At 45.2% G+C, this 18,113-nt stretch overlaps 1 protein-coding gene across 4 annotated transcripts in view; it reads right to left on the bottom strand.

Annotated features, from left to right (window-relative positions):
- The window catches only part of GRIA1 (glutamate ionotropic receptor AMPA type subunit 1), a gene marked incomplete at both ends in the record, with an annotated part of 312,323 nt that overhangs the window by 26,949 nt on the left and 267,261 nt on the right, over positions 1–18,113 (bottom strand). For all 4 annotated transcript variants that reach the window (XM_082649856.1, XM_082649855.1, XM_082649857.1 and 1 more), the window contains 2 exons: positions 11,286–11,533; positions 16,790–16,988. In XM_082649856.1, the coding sequence (XP_082505982.1) occupies positions 11,286–11,533; positions 16,790–16,988 (447 nt within the window). The remainder of the gene's footprint in view (positions 1–11,285; positions 11,534–16,789; positions 16,989–18,113) is intronic.

Here is an 18,113-nt window from a genome sequence, read left to right as displayed (position 1 = left end):
CATAAACAAGACCAAAAGACAACACTCAGAATGGGAGAAAATATTTGCAAATGAAGCAACTGACAAAGGATTAATCTCCAAGATTTACAAGCAGCTCCTGCAGCTCAATAAGAAAAAAACAAACAACCCAATCCAAAAATGGGCAGAAGACCTAATTAGACATTTCTCCAAAGAAGATATACAGACTGCAAACAAACACATGAAAGAATGCTCAACATCATTAATCGTTAGAAAAATGCAAATCAAAACTACAATGAGGTATCACCTCATACCGGTCAGAATGGCCATCATCAAAAATCTAGAAACAATAAATGCTGGAGAGGGTGTGGAGAAAAGGGAACCCTCTTGCACTGTTGGTGGGAATGTAAATTGGCACAGCCACTATGGAGAACAGTATGGAGGTTCCTTAAAAAACTAAAAATAGTGCTATGTTTTTTTTGTTTTTAATGTTCTTCCAGAGGAATAAATTTCATTCCCATGGGAATAGGGAATATGATTAAGAGGCCATTATGCTCTTCTTCTGCTAGATGTCTGTGCTGAGGAGGGATGAATAATATATGTAAATTTCCCTGCCTGACTTTCTTTTGTTTGAGAACTGCTGGCTTACTACCTCCATCTAGTTGGGAGGAAGTGGCTCCTTTGCTTAGGGATTCACCTGGGCCTTTGTCCCTTACTCTCCATAGAGAGATGCTGATTAGATATGATGATCCAGCCATGATCCCAGCCCACAGGGCCACTCATAAAACATTCCTGAAACAGGTGGCCCAGAATTTCCGTGCAAGCACTCAACTCAGGACTACCCCTACCTTTTCTTTCTACTTCCGGACAAATGGATGGAAGCAATGTGGCTATTAGCCGAACGTTTGTGGTACCGAGTGTAAAGGGAATAAAGCTATACACTTGAACATTTCTGTTCCCTGGTATCCTGCAATTTCTGCCCCACTGCAATGAAAAGAAGCCAAGAGAAGTCTGGCCCAGAGAAGGCACTCACCACTTATTTGGATGGATCCCCAAACTAATAGAATAGATGGTGAGTGCCGAGGGGAAGCAGCAAGTTGAGGGGAAGTTGACGAGCAAAGGGGATTAACATCCAAGAACTCCCGATGCACCATGAGCTCTTCCTAAGTGATTTTATTTATTCTCAAGACAATCCTGGGGAGCCTGTTTTAGGATCCCCATTTGGAAGATGAGAAAACTAAGCCTCAGAGGGATTAAATAATGACAGTCAACACTTCTTAGTCACTTTAGTGTGTGCCAGGCACTGTGGCACATTCATATGATCCCATTTAACAACCGCCGAAGTTTATGTTAGTGCTACCTTCAGTTGTTATATTTGGGAAAGTCAAGGCTTTGGGAGGTGAAGTGCCTGAGCGCCTTTTGTCATTAACTGGCAGCCCGTGATTCATACTCAGCCCTAACTTCAGGGCCCCAATGATCAGTCGGTGGTCCACACTGCTTATTGTTACTTTCCCAAGATCACACGGGTTGTAAATATGGGAGACAAGGTTTGAACAGGGTCTGATCCACACAAAGCACATTGTTTCCCACACCCACGAGCCCTGAGTGACAGAGCTGGGACAGGTATCCAGACCTTCCCTGTCCTGGTCTGCCTTTGTGTAACAGCAGCTGCCTTCTCAGAAAAGGCAAAAGGCTGGGCAAGTCTGGAAAAAAGTTGCTGAGGGGAGAGAGGCGGGGGGGGGGGGGGTTGAGACAGAGAGAAAAGAGGTGCTACTTTTGACAGCATCAGCCTCTTAAAGCAACATACAATTCGTGTATCAGCGGGAGAACGCAGTGCTTGGGCAGGCAAATCACAGCCCGCCTGGGCTGCTGTTCTCGCGGTCAAGGCCATTCATTTCCCGTGGGGTTCATCTCCCCAGATGCATCCTTGTCACCTTGCACTCTCCACATTCCTCCTGTCTCTCCTTAACGTGTTGCTCTGCCATTTACGAGCTTCTCCACCAGGCATGGTAGAAACGGAGCCCTAACAGGAGTAAGTGCGCGTCTGTCTTTGGGATGCCGCCAGGACCCTCCAAAATAAATCTTGCACCGTGGAGCTGCAGCCTAGCCCAGTGCTTCAGGAAGGAGTGCTTTGGCTGTGGAGTGCAAATGGACCTGGTGTCTCATTTCCCCTGATGTTTTCAGGATGCCACCTTACAAGTTGACAGAGGCAGGGGAGGATGCCTCTGTTAGCACGGAGGTGGAGGTGTGGAAGAAAGGAGGGTTTGGGAATCAGGGTTTGTAGTTAAGCCCTGTCCCACAAGTCACTTTGAGAACCTGGGCAAAACATCACCTCTCTGAATCTTAGCTTCCTCGCCTGTGAAGGAAAATGATAATGCCTAAGTCAAAAAATGAGAGAGGGATGACTGATTGGACATCGCTAGGGTGCTGAATGCATTCGTTTCATATGTATTCATTTCATACGTCACGGTAGGTACACAGCAGGTATGAAATGAATACACAACTCCTCCCCCCGCCCCCCGCCCGTACACTTATGGTAAAGTCAGGCTAAAGTGGTCTGCTTTTCATTGTTGAACTCTATCAAAAGCTCTGCAGAGTTTCTGGAAGCATAAAATGCTTTAGGGGTGTTTTTGTTTCAGTCTGTCATGGGCAGGTAGGGAAGCTTAACAAGCAACGAGTGTGCCCCTTTCTGCTGTTAGGCAGGGGGTCACGATGTCAGCCTGTGATGTGACCCTGTCCCTTGCACTGTGTGCCTCCCCCATGCAAAGAGTGCAGAAGGGAGGAAGGATTCCCTAGGGATTCAGGCAGTGTAGGCACCTCCCTTCGTGGAGCCTCACTTTTCTTATTTGTATATTGATTGGGTGGGACTAAGTTGCGTGTAGGTGTTGGGGGGAGGATAAATGATCTTTTTCCTCCAAATAATCATCCCTTCCTGATAGTTTCCCTCCTTACGTCCACGCTTGCCTCACACGGTTGGGAAGATCCCAACCTGGGGTCAGGCTGGCTGGGTTGAAAATCCAGCTGTCCAGTTTCCACACCAGGTCACCCTGGGCAAGTTCCGTAACCTCTCTCTGCCTCAGTTTCCTGAATTGTACAATTAAGATGAAAGCAATATTACCTTCCCAGGGTCGTTGTTAGGATTACATAAGCTAGTGCGCATCACATACTTCAGAGAAGTGCCTGGGATGAGTCAGTGCTTGAGAAATGTTAACAATAGGTCTTAGCATCACCACTAAAAGGCTAAATCACGCCCCCATCCCCCGCCCGGGCTTGTGCGCGGGGTTGCTGCGCCAGTCTCCTAGCAGGCTTTCTTGGTACTCTCTCCGAGCCATCCCACGTGTCCTGACCCGAGAAGCTTCTGTATTGATGCAGCCCTCCTCTGGCAAACCTCCAGTCTCTTTTCAAACACACACACACACACACACACACACACACACACACACACACACACACACACACACACACACACACACACACTTTCTGATTGCCTCTTTGTCCCTCCCTTCTTTTTTTCTCTCTCCCTTTTTATCCCCTGATTCCCTCCCTCTCTTCCTTTCTCTCCAGCTCTTCTGAGGATACAGGCGAATCCAGCCTTTCTGCTTGGAGACCTTTGTCTCTGATCAGGCCCGACCTGGGTCACAGAGTTCAGGGGGTTACCATGACAACAAGCATCCCTGGCTACCCATCAGGAGGCAAGGACCAATTGAAAGGGACTGTCATTTCCCTGGGACATACTGCATTTATTCTCAGCAGTGGGCCCTGCACCAATACCATACTATGGGAATAGGGTGGGTGGGAGGGAGGGAGAGAAAGAAGTATCAGTGTTTTTTTTTTTTTTTTAGTGTGTTCTCTGTGGGGGTGGATCACAAGTTGTTCTCAGAGAGACATTTTATTTCTAATGCAGCCAGTGTAGGGGGCTGAGGGTGGGGCTCATGTGTTCTCATGAACACAGTTGGTTTCACAAAGAAGAAAAAAATAAGTTATTTGGCTCAAAAGTGACGTTCTGGTAGGTCTAATGGGAGGAGGATAGGGGTAGAGAATTAACATTAATGAGTACCCTCTGTGACAAGCACTTTATGTTATTTCATCAAAACTCAGAGCAACTGCAGTGAATTGTTATTACTCCAATTTTACAGAAGAGAAAACAGAGGCTCATAAAGTTATAGTGACTCACGAAACTAGGTCAAACTGCTGGTAAATTAATGGCCCTTGACCTTGAATTGAGGCAGTTTGACTCCGAGGATCATGATTTTGACACTGTTCAATGCAGTTTCCCTGTCATTCTCCCATTATATTTATCTTCCTTTTCTTCCCAAGCCACTGCTTCCTCAGAAAACACGTACATCTCTCTTCCCTGACGTCTAACCTTGCCTCCCAAAGTGGACTGCTGTCCACCTCTAACAGAATCACCGAGCGGACTTGTGGAACTTGAACATTTCTGGACCCTACCTGGACCTGCAGAATCAGGAATTTCAGGAATCAGAGTCTAGAAAGGGGCATTCTCAACCAGCTTCCGTAGAAGATTTTAATGCATACTAAAGTTGGAATATTGTGCTTTTATGGCAATAGATTCAACACCACCAAGACGTCACTTGCTTATTTGTTTCCCAGTGACATTCTGGGTCAGGGTGATTCCCTAAAAGTGGAAAACCCTTCTCAACGGCCTTGAAGATACAATCATGTCACATGGTCCCAGGATGGAGGTGGGCAGCTAGGAGACCCTCAACCCCTGGAAGTGAGACCACTCCCCGTAAAACCTTGTGACGTTTCTTCCTAAGTCATGGCCTTGACCTCCCTCTTCTTTTTTAGCCAGACGCCAATACAGACGAGTGGTTCTTAGGAGATATTTTCCAGCCTAGGGTTGTGTGAAGGGAGAAAAATCTATTCAGTAGGAATACGATTGAAACTAAACTGTTGATGAGCAATCTTGAGCTTATGTCCGATTAAAAAATAAAATAGATATAGACAAGATACAGTGCAGTAGGAGGAAGGTAGAGGTAATTGGCAGCCTCTATCGTTCTTGCATGTGAGCCAGGAATTCTGTACCCCTCCCAGAGATGCCTTCCTCAATCTTCTAGGTGCCCCAGAGGTGAAGTTGAGGTGGGGACACATCTGCCCATTTTCTGTCCTTGCCTGAATCACTTTGTACCTGGGTAGTCCTGAAGCAGGAACACAGAAGTCCCAGAAAGCTCCCATAACAGAGTTCTTTCCCAAACTGCCAAGTCTTAAAGTAAAGGCTATGACTGATGACAAACATAGAGCCGCTTCTTCCATCTGTCCCCATCTCATTATGATCTGTAACCACATTCATTATCGCCTACCAAAATGACCACAATGGCTTTTTAAATGACCTCCCTGCCTGTGAGCCTCCTCTCTGGTTCTCGTCGCAAACCACTGCCAGCATCATCTTCGGGAGTCTGTCTGATCATGGTCCCTCCATCAGTGGCCTTCCATGACCTCTACTGACATCAGATAAAAAATAGAGCGACTTTTGAAATCCTTTGCACTGTGACCACAGCCAGTCGCTCTTACCTATTAATGCCTTCTCTAGTTAAAGTGGATTCTTGTTCCTGAAAACAGGCCCTATGATTTCCCACCGCTGTGTTTGTTGTTATTCTGTCCCCTCCATCTGGAGTTCCCTGTCCTTACTTCTCATCTATCACAGTTTCTCCAGGGCCTAACTTGGATGTCACCTTGGCCTCGAAACTTTTGGAAATCCTCCCATTCAGATGTGGACTGTGCTCTTGAGTGTTCCCAGATCTGTTAGGGCACTGAGCAGAATAACGGGTATCTGTGTAATATGGCTCATGAGCTGTGCTTGACTGTGCATCATTGAGGGGCTGGGATCGCTTCCCTCTCACCACTGCCCCCTGAAGTGCAGCGCACAGTCCTTTGTGTGTGGAGAAGATACATATTTGGAAAGGAATCTGTGAAGCTGCATGCAAAGCCCAGGGAGTGGGTCTTAGACCCGCACCCACTAAGCTGTAGGAGAAGGCTGCAGTGTGCTCCTCCTGTCACCTTGGCTCACACGTCTGGCATGGATAAGACACGTGACAGAACACAAACACGTCATGATCACAGGGACCAGAGAAGACGCCGCGGAACCACAGTCACAGTTAAAGACCAGACTTTGACCAATGTCCCGATTAGGGTATAACTCTTAGCAAATCCATTAAACTCCCGATAGATGGTTTGTGAAGGAGAGTCATTAGATGAGATTTTAACTCAGGCCCACCTGGTGTGGATTCCTTCTTGAATGGGTAAAACAGGGGTCATGCTCCCTTAGTTAGGAAATTTGAATACATCGTCTCTAACTGAAGGGAGTCTTTGTCATAATAAAGACAAGAGACTTCAGTTCAGACCAGCAGATACATTGAGTTGGCACCAGAAGGGCCAATAGATCACAATTAGTGGATTTACCTATTCCCTTTCCCTAGTGACCGGCATTGGCTGCGTAGGTCTTTATCCACAACCTCAGGGCTTCGGAAACAAAATCCAGCCCCTCACCCAATCCCAAGCATGCAGTGACGGCCAACAAACAGCATCTGTTTCAAAGAAACACCACCTGTCCAAATGGAAAATCAAGCACGGAACCACCTTGCTTCCTGAGTATTTGTTTCCAGAGCAGAAGAGACAAATGCCATTCTGTCACTGCCACAGCCTTTTAATGCTCTGTAGGGACAAGCCTGGCCTCTGCCAAGTAGACTTGGCAAGTTTTAGAGGAACATTTGGGCCTTAGATATCGGCTCTCTGACCTTCTGGGGCAGAGCTGGGTGATCTGCCGTGGAGGAACCTGGACCTTTTTCCAGGCAGGCTGGAAGGGAGCGAATGCCCCACAGGTGTGGTCAGGTCTGGCTTTATGGAGAGTGGTGCAGGGGACCGCCAGGGAGGTCCTTTCTGGCTGTGGGCACTGGCCCTAAGTCTGGAGCACATCTGCCTTGTGAGGGCAGCCAAAGCCCCACCTTTCACAGGGCAGAAGAGAAGTTTGCAAGGTCTGTAGTGTAAAACACTCCTAAAGAGTCTGCAACTTTGTGAATGACTAGACGGTCTTTGAAAAGGTATTTTCTACAATTCTAAATAATCTGAAGACAACATTGATTTCCTCTGCCATATCCTCTTTAAGTACATTTAAGCCCCTTTTCAATGGGGAACAGAGGTATCATGTCCTACCCCTTCACTCTTCTCCTCATTTTCCACCTCTGTCATGCAGAATGGTTTGCTGGGATCAGATCAGTGAATCTAAGATTGTTGCATCAGGCACATGTGTCTGTGGCATTTGGCTTGCCATGACTCTTTGGTGTTTGACCATGACTTGGGGAGTCAGCATCATTCGGGGCATGTGAGACAGAGACCTGAAGGAAGCCGGGCTGGACTGTGGGCGTGCATGTGTGGTTACTCATATTTTCTGTAACCGTTTTGCAATGATATGTTTCATGGGACCGCTACACTGCTGGTTGCTAGAATGACTCCTTTTATTGCTGAGATGAGAAGTAGGCGAAGAGGGACGTTCCCAGGCCAGAAACCCAAGGCTCTCTTAGGATGAGCGTTGCTCTTCTGTTTTCGAGTCAGGGAGCCCCATGGCTCTCATAAAGGTTGCCAATGGAGAGAAAGGAGCACTGGGAGAGAGCTGGAGCCATGTGGGCTCCATTTAGGTATTCTTTTTTTTTTCTTTTTTTTTTTTTGCGGTACGTGGGCCTCTCACTGTTGTGGCCTCTCCTGTTGCGGAGCACAGGCTCCGGATGCACAGGCTCAGCGGCCATGGCTCACGGGCCCAGCCGCTTCGCAGCATGTGGGATCTTCCCAGACCGGGGCATGAACCCGTGTCCCCCGCATCGGCAGGTGGACTCCCAACCACTGTACCACCAGGGAAGCCCCATTTAGGTATTCTTGACTTGCACATCAACCATCTGTGATCTTATCTGGAAGATATTCCTTTTCATGTCTCTTTCCCTTTCTCTTTCTTTCTCAAAATCAATAAATGACTTGTTACGTCTCACAGAGATGTAAGCAATAGAATTAGGTATTTATTTATTATAGAGTTGAACTATTTTCAATATTTACACCAGAAAGAATCTTTGAGCATGCAAAACCCATAAAGGCAGTGTTACTGCTCAAAGAAGTGGTGCATTAAAGAAGAAGGGCATTAAAGTGAGCATTCACTGTCACTATCTTTTGCCTTCAGAGTGGTGAGTGGATGCCCTGGGCTCCAAAAGTCTGCATTTTTAATTTTTGAGTTGACGGTGATTGTTTGCCCAGTATAATAGGTGCTGGGAAGCTGGCATAAGTTCGGTGTCCTGCCTTTAACAGTGTTGTCAGTCATAATGCCCAGCCCAGAGAGTAAGTACATCCACGGGCTCTGGAGTCAGACTGACTGGGCTTGAAATCTGGCTCCTTTATTAGCTGTGTCCAACTGGTCAAGTAACTTAATTCTGTGCCACCGTTTCCTCATCTGTAAAATGGGGATAATGGTACTTCATAGGGAAATTAAGAGGATATGAAACACTGCACATAGCACAGCGTGTGGCATGTGGTAGGCAGTCACTCAATGGTAGCTTTTATCGTAGTGGGAAGTAATTTGAGTCCCAGATGACTGGAGATTTACGTTCACATTACTGAGTTTGTCACCATGTTCCAGGCACCCATGGATAGGGTAGGGTGGTGGAAGTAATGTATTGAGTGGGCAAATCGTGTCACCTTCTGTAGCCTTTTTTTTTTTTTCCAACTTTGCATCTAAATATTTAGATCAAATGATGTCCCTGACCCATAAAGCCTTCATTAATTGTAATACTGCAGCATCATTGGTGTTCCTGGACCTATAAGAATTCATTCTCTACCTTGGGCCTTTCTAGGGTGATGTTCTATAAGTACCTAAAAGTTTCTTTTCTTGCCAAGCACTAGCCTCTGAATCCCCTTTGAACTTTGCCTAAACTTGTACAAAGAGATTTTTAAGTTCTTGCAGACAAAAATGCATGATTAATAAATACTGGGCCATTTGGTTTCCCTTTATTAGGTCACATACAATTATTTTTACACTCCTACAGATATCGTTATTTCCTGATATTTGGACAGTTGCTTACAATTCTTCAATGTATTTTCATTGCTCTTCAAATAAGGACAAAAATCCTTTACAAAATCTGTCTGCATTTCATTATTCTCCAATCGTAGCTTAACTTTTTCTCCTCTTTATTACCCGTGCTCCAGGAGTACTTAGCTTCTTTTAGTTAGAGTCTCTGCACGTTCTGTTCCCTCTGCCTGGACTGTTCTTCTCTTCCTCTCCCCTCACTATACTTAGTTAGCTCCTGTTAATCTGTCATATTTCAGCTTGGAAAAAAAGCATCCTTGGAAAAGTCTTCTCAGCCACATCCTACCTACCCTGCACACCAGTTGGACCTTGTTATCTCTGGGTGTATTTGAGATCTTCTCTGTGTCTTTATTGTTCTGCAGTTTCAGTTGAATCAGCTGCTGATTTTCATTTGTTTATCCTGCTTGGGACTCATAATTTTTGAAACTGAGTATTTATGTTATCCATAAATTTTGGAAAATTCCCTTCATATATTACCTCTACTTCATCCTCTCTTGTCTCCATGTGGAACTTAAAGAAGACGCACCTGGCATTTTTTTCTGTCTCATGTCTCTTAGCCTCTTTGGTATATTTTCTATCTTTTTATCTCTCTGTGTGATATTCTAGGGAATCGTCTCCTATTTTTTTCTAGTGCACTAATTTTCTCTTCAACTCTGATTTGCTGTTTAACTCTTTTAAAATTGAGATTTTATATTAATGACTACATTTTTTTCACCTCTGTAAGTTCTAATTGATACTTTTCCAAATACATCTTATCTTTTATGATAGTGTTTTTTTCTTTTAAAAGTATTTTTGATTGCTTTTATGTTCTTACTTGTACTTCTGATTCTTGCTCATGTATGTTGTCACATAATTTATAACTTTGCCTTGCTTAGGGCAGACCCAGAATAATTAGTTTATGCTTTTTACTATGGTTTTGGTTTCCTTTTCCCTTTTTGACCTAGAGATTTCTTAACTTGCATTTAAAAGTGTATTTGTTATATCTTTCTCCAGCATATCTAGGTGTTTAATAGTGGGGGTTTTATTCTGCCAAATTGCTGGAAGTAGGTGTCCTCTGGGTCCCCTTTTATAGACTATCATAATTGTCATGAACCATTAAGCAATAATCATCTGTTCAATGCCTTTCTTCCCTGCAAGAATGTAGTTCCATGGGACCCGGACTATGTATGTCTTACCCCCAAACTGCAGCTGCAGCTCCTAGCCTAGTGCCTAGAAGGTTGTAGGGATCAATATTATTGGAATAAATGAATGAAGTGGAGGCAGCGTTGGCTCTGGATGTCATGTCAAAATGGGTTAGGAACCTCTCTCCATCTTTTTACAACCTTTTAAAACAGTCTCACCTTTCCTTGAATGCTACCCTTCCCTAAAGTGATTTAATCACTCTGTAATTGACACAGTGCCTTACAGGTGACGTTACACTATTGCTTTCATTTACCTTCTATATAGATTATCCCATTTGAACTTAAAACCACTTTGGACCTAGGAAAGGATGAGATGGTTATCCTCTCCTTATAGATGAGGATACTGAAGGTCGGGAGATGATATGTCTCACCTTTTGTAAGACAGTCAGTAGTAAATCCCAGAGTTAAATCTAGGTGTTTTGACTTTACTTTTACAGGACTCTGCCTTAGCTGTTTGGAATGTATACCAGAGCTTCTTTATGTGAAAATAAAGTCCACTTTGCTTCTTTACTTAAATACCTGTTTCTTGCTAAAGACATCAGCATCTAGGAAAGAATGGGTGCTACCACTCGGTCGGTGCTGTTTTGATTTCCACAGCTAGAATCTCAGGACTCAAATGACTTGATTTTTCATTTGGACCATGTACTTGCTTCTTTGGAGACAAACATTACAAACCACCTTCTGTCAAAGAATCCAGGTTGCTGGAGAGCCCTGTTCGTGGCCTAGTAGGATGTGGAGGTGTCTGGTAAAGGATGGTGTGTTACAGATCACACAACAGAAACACAAGGTTCATCAGTGTTTACCACTTGGAGGGGTAAGGCGAGGCGTGGGAAGGGGACACATGGGCAGCAACAATCAGAGCAAGCTGAGGCCACCGGGTCAATTTCCAACCTCAGGGCTGAAGATCTTGGGTGGCTGGAATCTCCCAGGCCCACAGGTGTCTAAGAAGAGACCTCTTGACAGCTCCCACTGTGGCCCTGGAGCCATGTGGCAGGCACAGCAGCTTCCTTTCTGAGGTAGGGAGGGGAGAGGGAGTACCAAGGAAGCAGATCTTGGCTACTTACCTTAGGGCGGACCCCTTGGGCGTCGCAATGCCATAGCCTTTGGAATCCAAGTTACCTCCCACTTTCATGGTGTCACAGGGTTTCCGCTGCTCAATATACTCATTCATGGTGGACTCTAGAAGGTAGGCGTATTTGCCTTTGGATTTCCTTACTCGGATCATCCCCTCCTCCGTGGTCCGCACAAACACAGATGGTTCTGCTGACTTCATGTACGTCCACATCTTCTCAAACACGGCGATTTTAGACCTCTGGCAGGGGACAGGAACGAAGCTGGAATTAAGCGCTGGCTGTGCGTGGTGGCATGGAGGTCGGCCCACACACAATAATGAAGAGCCAGGTGTGGCTTGATCACACATTCATGAGCGAGATTAGCTCAGGAAGAAACAAATTATCGGTGATTGCAAAATAAGAGGCTCTAATTAGTACCAGTAGGCTTCAAAGTACAAATACCTTGCAAATACAGAATGAATAGGAGAACTCAGAATCTTTTAATTACTGCTGATAGTTACAGCCCTCTTAAATATGGGGAGAGTTAAGAAACTGGGGCTCTGTCTGACTTTTCAAGACATCAGAGGACCTATCTGTTGTTCAATAAGGTCATATTCACAGAGCCCTGAAGAAGTGGAGAGCTGACGATATAGGTGGAGTCTGATTTCATCGTTAAAGGACAACACTAAAGAATTTCTAATAGATCATAGGCGCCAAGTTCCAGTCATCCCGTATTGCAAGACTGGCCCTCAGAATGCAAATTGTTGTCTGATAAAGTTAATAACTTGGGACTTAATACTGTCTTCTGCTTACATTTCAAAAGCCTCTACCTCCAGCCAAGCTGCTTTCCTCATTTCCTCCTGAACTCATCTTGGGCCTTCCTTCCTTTGTGACTTTGCCTCATTTGTTCACTCCCCTGGATATGTTGGTTCTCTCCAGCCACATCCTACTCAGCATCTCACAGATCAGAACAAATCCTGTGTATTCTGAGACTATCTCGGTGCCAAGGACAGTAGTTCTCAAACTCTAGTGGGCACCAGAATCATGTATAGAGACTGTAAATCTGCAGACCCCCTGGCTCTAAACCTAGAGATTCTGATGCAGCAGGTGTTGGATGGAGCCTAGAATAAATCTTTTTCAGAAGTTCCCGAGGTGATTCATCTGTATGGCCTGTGTGGCCCTCACTTTAGAAGGAATATTGTGAGGATTGATGTTCCTCTAGGACACATTGTCCAGGCACTCACTGCATGTCCAAGCTAGACTTTTAGGACTGAGAGCCATTCACACTTGGGCTTAGGTCTCAAGTTTGTGAACACTACCTGAGGGTAGGGGACGTCTTCCCTTCTGTGGTTCCTGCACAGAGTCTAACCTTGCATCTATCTAGTAGGTTCTTAGTGAGGGCCCATGGTCTAGGACCACAAATCCACCCTCTCACATGTGATGCTCTTCCTAAAAAGCATCCTTTCCCCAACAGGTAGATGTATTTTAGGGCTACTGGTATCTGGCTTTTGAAAATGCTTTGTAAATGGACAAGTGTTAAACTCATGTAAGGGACTATTTTTTTAAAGACAGTTACTACTAGAGTTAGGCCACCTATGTAATCTAGTGGTTGATATATAGATTACAGATTTCTTTAGTATAAAATTATCGTTATACATGCAATATGTCATTATTCTTTGCACACAATATCAGGTTTATTTTCTTGATATCAACAAGCGTTGGCAAAATATTGATAGGCAGTTAGCTTGTTGCTTGAGCCAATAAAGATATTTGAACCCAGAAAAACTCTAGGTCTCAAGGAAAAATGAATGGAGATCGTTACTGACAATGTCAGGGAAGCGTTCGGTAGAGTGAATTGTAAGATAGTCTATAATTAGATAGATGAGATGATTTGTTTCACTAGATGGTTTACAATCTGGGAAGGACACTGGCCTGGGGGTGAGGAACCCTGGGTGATAGTCTTGGTTGTATTGCTAACTTTCCTCATTTGTTCTATAAGGAGTTTGGACATGGTAACCTTTACGTTCCTTGCTAGCTTGAAATATTTGGTTCTTTACGTGAATATTTATCATTCAAGCAACAGTGTCCAGGTGAGGAAAAAAAAAAAAAGAAAGGAGAAAAGGGAGGGAGGATTATCAAAGTTAGGAAAAGAAATATCCGAGACCAATCGTAGCATCCACAACGTATTGAATATTCTCTCACAGGAAACAGGGAAATAGATAAATTCAGCTGTGACCAGATTTGCGGATCATCTTCTAGGCACAAAACCAGCAAGACACGCAGCAGGGCAATTGCAAGATGCAATGTGACCTGGCAGGATGCTCACAGCGGGGGAACACTGGGCTGCTGACAGGCAGAGCTGCAGAGCGCTCTGGGCCACAGTATGCAGAAAATTAATATGTCCCCTCAGCCTCACCCCAGTGCCCCCAATGCCAAGGCTGCACTCACAGTCGCTCAGAGTAGAACTATCAGGAAAATGTCATCTCCAGGAATGCGAAGGCAATGCGAGTGGCAGGGAGGATTGGAAACAGGCTTGGGGTATTTGTTCTTGGATCTCTCTCCTCATCCGCAGCTCCCACAGCCCTTCACACATCTTAATTAAACTGTCGGTGGAGGATTAAGTGACTCTGGGTTGGGGCTGCCGAGAAGCTCTGGGCTGCCACGGGGATGAAAAGCCAGACTGTTCAGAAGTAGAATTCTTGTTGCCCTATTCCCTCCTTCTGCCTTATGGGGGTGGTAGGTGACCTTGTCTCCCCACCCACCAAGGTCCTGGTGGGATAATTCTCAAGGTCAGCGTCACAGAAATGGAAGGGCTCACAGGACACATCGGGTCAGCAGCACTCTTTTTTTTTTTTTTTTTTTTTTTACAGGTGAAGAAACCGAGGCCCACAATGTGGCAATGAACTGTCCAAGTCATGTAGCTTGTTAGTGGCAGGGCCAGGAGGAGTAAAACCTCATCTCCTGATTGCACCCCTAGTACCTTTACACTACGACTAGCTGTCTCCCTCGTTTTCTGCTTTATGTTTCAGTGGCTGCAGGACTCTGGGCAAGTAACATAACCTTTCTGAGCCTCAGTATTTCTCTCCTGACAATGGCGATAATATGGACTCACTACACAGTGTCGCCATGGAGATTATATGAGGATAGAACACTTTAAAGTGGTAAAGGGCATACCCCAGTGCCTGGCACGTAGCAGGTGTTCCGTAAGTGGTGCAATTACTACTAATAATTATGACTTTTCTTCTGGTTGGACTTCAGGGTAGAAATGCCCAATACATGTTTGGCTTGGTACCAGTTTCCCTTCCTATATACATGGCAGACATTGATAGCAATTAAAGAATTCTTTCATACTGAGCCCGATGGGACCTCAGAATCCCTCTTAACATAGAACTCCAGGTAAGCACTCTTGACCAATCAGAGTGAACTGTTGATACAACCTATTTGCCTAGTGTAATGAAGTAAGCCTGGCTAGGGCACAGAGCTTGTCGAATATGCACTGCCTTGGTTCTAAATGCCTAGCACAGTGCTCTGGATGAGAGCTAGTAATATGTGTATTTTCATAGTTATTAACAGAACGTGGAAGTCTTAAGTCTTAGCTGTGCCTCTGAATTAGCTAGGACATGCACATTTTCTTCTTTGGACCTCACTTTCCCCAACTACAAGAGTGGAGGGTTAGACTGGATTTGTCTATGGGCCTATCTAGTAACTTGAGCGATCTTTAAAAAAAAATTATTAATGACACCATCCATTAGGACAGTGTGGTTCAGTGCAAGAATATTTGGGTCGGAATGAGGAAATTCAGATTTTGTACCCCTCCCGGACACTTGCATCATGAATTCCCTGCATCTCAAATTCTTGCCTGCAACGTGGACACACAACCCCTGTTCTGCCTTAGGTCACGGGTGAAACATAAAGGAGACCATGGATGGGAAGAGGCTTCGGGGGCTGTAACATGCGAATGTACCGGGGTGGAGATCATGGGTATATAATGAGTGGACAGATTGGGTGGTTCCCCGACTGCATCAGCAGGGCCTGGGGCATAGAACTGGCTTTATGGACAGATATCGGGCATCTCCTTCATACTCTGGTTGCAGGCTAAAGATGTCAGAGAATTGTAACAAGATTACAAGTGCTTTTTCTACTAACTGGTTGGGTTAGCCTAAGCAAGTCATGTTTCTTTCTAAAATGACGACTCTGACCAAGTGACCCCTAAGTTACCTTCTTGCTCCACTATGTTGAAAATGAATGATTTTAGTCTTGGAACCTCCATCAGCCATGGTTAGGACTTTGGTCCCTCTTCTGCCTGTCATACAGAACGCAGAGCCCACGATCAAGAGGCTGTGCACAGCACCCTGTGGGTTCACTCAGAGTCTGGGGTTTGCTCCATGAAGTTGCAGTGAGAACCCAGTGGGTCTGCATAGGATCCCCACCCTCTTGCCCGAGGCGATGCAGAGGCTAGCTCTGTATTCTCCTCCTCCTCCTTATTGGCTGTGTGACCTTGGGCAATTACTTTTACCTCTCTGAGCTTCCTTTGTAAAATGGGGATAACAAATCCCCAACTTGCCTCTGATGAGATGAAATAAGTCATGAAATGTGTGCTTCTTAGCACAGGGCCCAGTTCATAGTATGTGCTGAGGAAGTGGTAGCAATTGTTTATTATTTTTATTTGATTAACATATGGTAACTCCCTGTGCTAAACATTTCCAAAGTCCAGGGAACTACAGGTTTTCTTGCTTTGGAGCATTTGTTCAAGTTGCTCCTTTTGCCTAGAATGTAATTAGCGTACCCTGATCTAACTTGGTTTCATGATGTCTAGAGATGTTTACAGGTCTATCCTTTGTGGCCGCAATCCCTCCCTACCCCTCCTTCAGGATGGCTTTCAATTGCCTACACCCTCCGAAGCCCTAATGGGAAATGGAGCCCCCATTCATTGTTCTTTGTTTCCTTGTATTTTAGATGTCCACCTCTTTTCATCTCATAATGACTCTTGAAGGTCGACATTATTTTCCTCATTTTGCCTCTAGCCACAAGACATCTCCACCACCTCCACTCCCACTTCACATTTTCTGTATCTCCTGGCACTATTTAATAGACTGCCTATTCCAGTCATTACTTCCCATATAACATCTCCTCATTCATCAAAGTCTCCAAGGAGGGGACACAAAGGGCATCAGGTTGGGACCTTGTTCCTCGCTGTTCCTAATCAATTACTAATAAGGCTGAAGGTCCTTATAGGAGCAGGAAGGGAATTATATGTCATATCCTTTGCAGCCCTCGGAGAACTTGGCACAGACTGGTATACATAAAGGGTCTAATTCAATGCAAGAGCTTTGAAGTTTCCACGAATGCAGAAATGAAGTTTTCTCAGGGATCCGTAGAAAGCTGAGAAATGTCTGTTTCCCTGACTTACGCTCAGTTAAGCAGTTGCCTATAATCTCATGCTAATGAGAAGGATATTTTACTGACAGTAGTGGTTCCCTTTTGTGGAAGTGCCCTGGGACAAGGGATGTCCCTACCCTGAAGAACTCCTTCGTGGATCCCGCTTCTAGGGTCCCGTAAGCGATTTCTGTCTGCTTCGCTAGGTCCTCGGCACTCTCAATGGGAGATACCATCCTCTCCACGGTCAGGAAGGCGGCCAGGTTGGCTGTGTAGGAGGAGATGATGATCAAGGTGAAGAACCACCAGACGCCGCCAACGATGCGGCCGGACAGGGACCTGCAGCCCAAAGGGAAGAGGTGTCAGAAGCACAGAATCAATTACAGAAGACTGTGGGGAGGGGCCGAGGGCCAGCCCCAGCCCATCAGCAGAGCTGTCAAGCCCTCTTGCACCCTTCTCTTCTGTCAGCAGGGTGTGAGAATCCAAACGTCAGAGTCTCCTGTGCATTTTCCTTCCTTACTGTGGATAAGGATCTGTGGGGTTGCCATCCTTCATGGGTGAGACTGCCCTGCAGGTACATCTTCACGCTCACTCTCACACATACATACACATCGAGACACGAGACACATGCCAGCAAAGACACAGATATGTCAACATTTGCCCGCAAAAATCACAAACATGTATAAACATCCTGTTACAAGCAGTTGCATATATGCCAAATGTATGTGCACACATATATAGACGCAATGCATTTACACAGATGTCGCACACATTTGATTATGTCCAGAAATGTATGTGCGTACATATATAAACGCAATGCATTTACACAGATGTCGCACACATTTGATTATGTCCAGAAATGTTTCCAGACTGCCTTCTCGCCACTGCCCTCCCGGCTGGCAAAGGCCGCCAAAATGATGGATTAGAAGGAAGGGAAGGGAGAACATTTTGCAAATAAAGACAACAGTAGCACTCCGTCCAGCCACCTTGGGGAATGTCACTGTTGAGTGCAGGCACGGTTCTCCTCCTTATCAAAGAGAAAGAGAATTTGGCTGAAATAAAAGACAAAGGATAGTCTGATCTGGATCAAAATGGCAAATATGACAATCAAATGTGAGACAAGAAACTTATCCTTGATTTTTGGGTCCTGTTCTCTCTTACGCCCAAAACTGTGAAGAGAAACGTGACCAGCCAAGAGTTCCACTGTGATTGTTTGGATTTGGCTAGGAGACTTCAAGTCCGGGGCTTCCCAAAGATGTTACCAATGATGTAGATACTATATGGGGTGATTTTATGTGGTGGCTAGACATGGCATCGAGCCATACTCAATCAGATAGTGATAAAGTTATTTGCATTCCATTACTCCTTCCATGCTGCTCGGTTTATTAAGGAAGTGTCATCCTGGAGCTGCTGTGCCCTTAAGCCCTTTATAACATGTGCTCCGACAGCCTCAAGCTCAGAGGT

The sequence above is a fragment of the Grampus griseus genome (assembly GCF_964374135.1).
Source record: "Grampus griseus genome assembly, chromosome: 3".
Lineage (NCBI taxonomy): Eukaryota > Metazoa > Chordata > Mammalia > Artiodactyla > Delphinidae > Grampus > Grampus griseus.
This window is presented reverse-complemented; position numbering and strand designations above follow the sequence as displayed.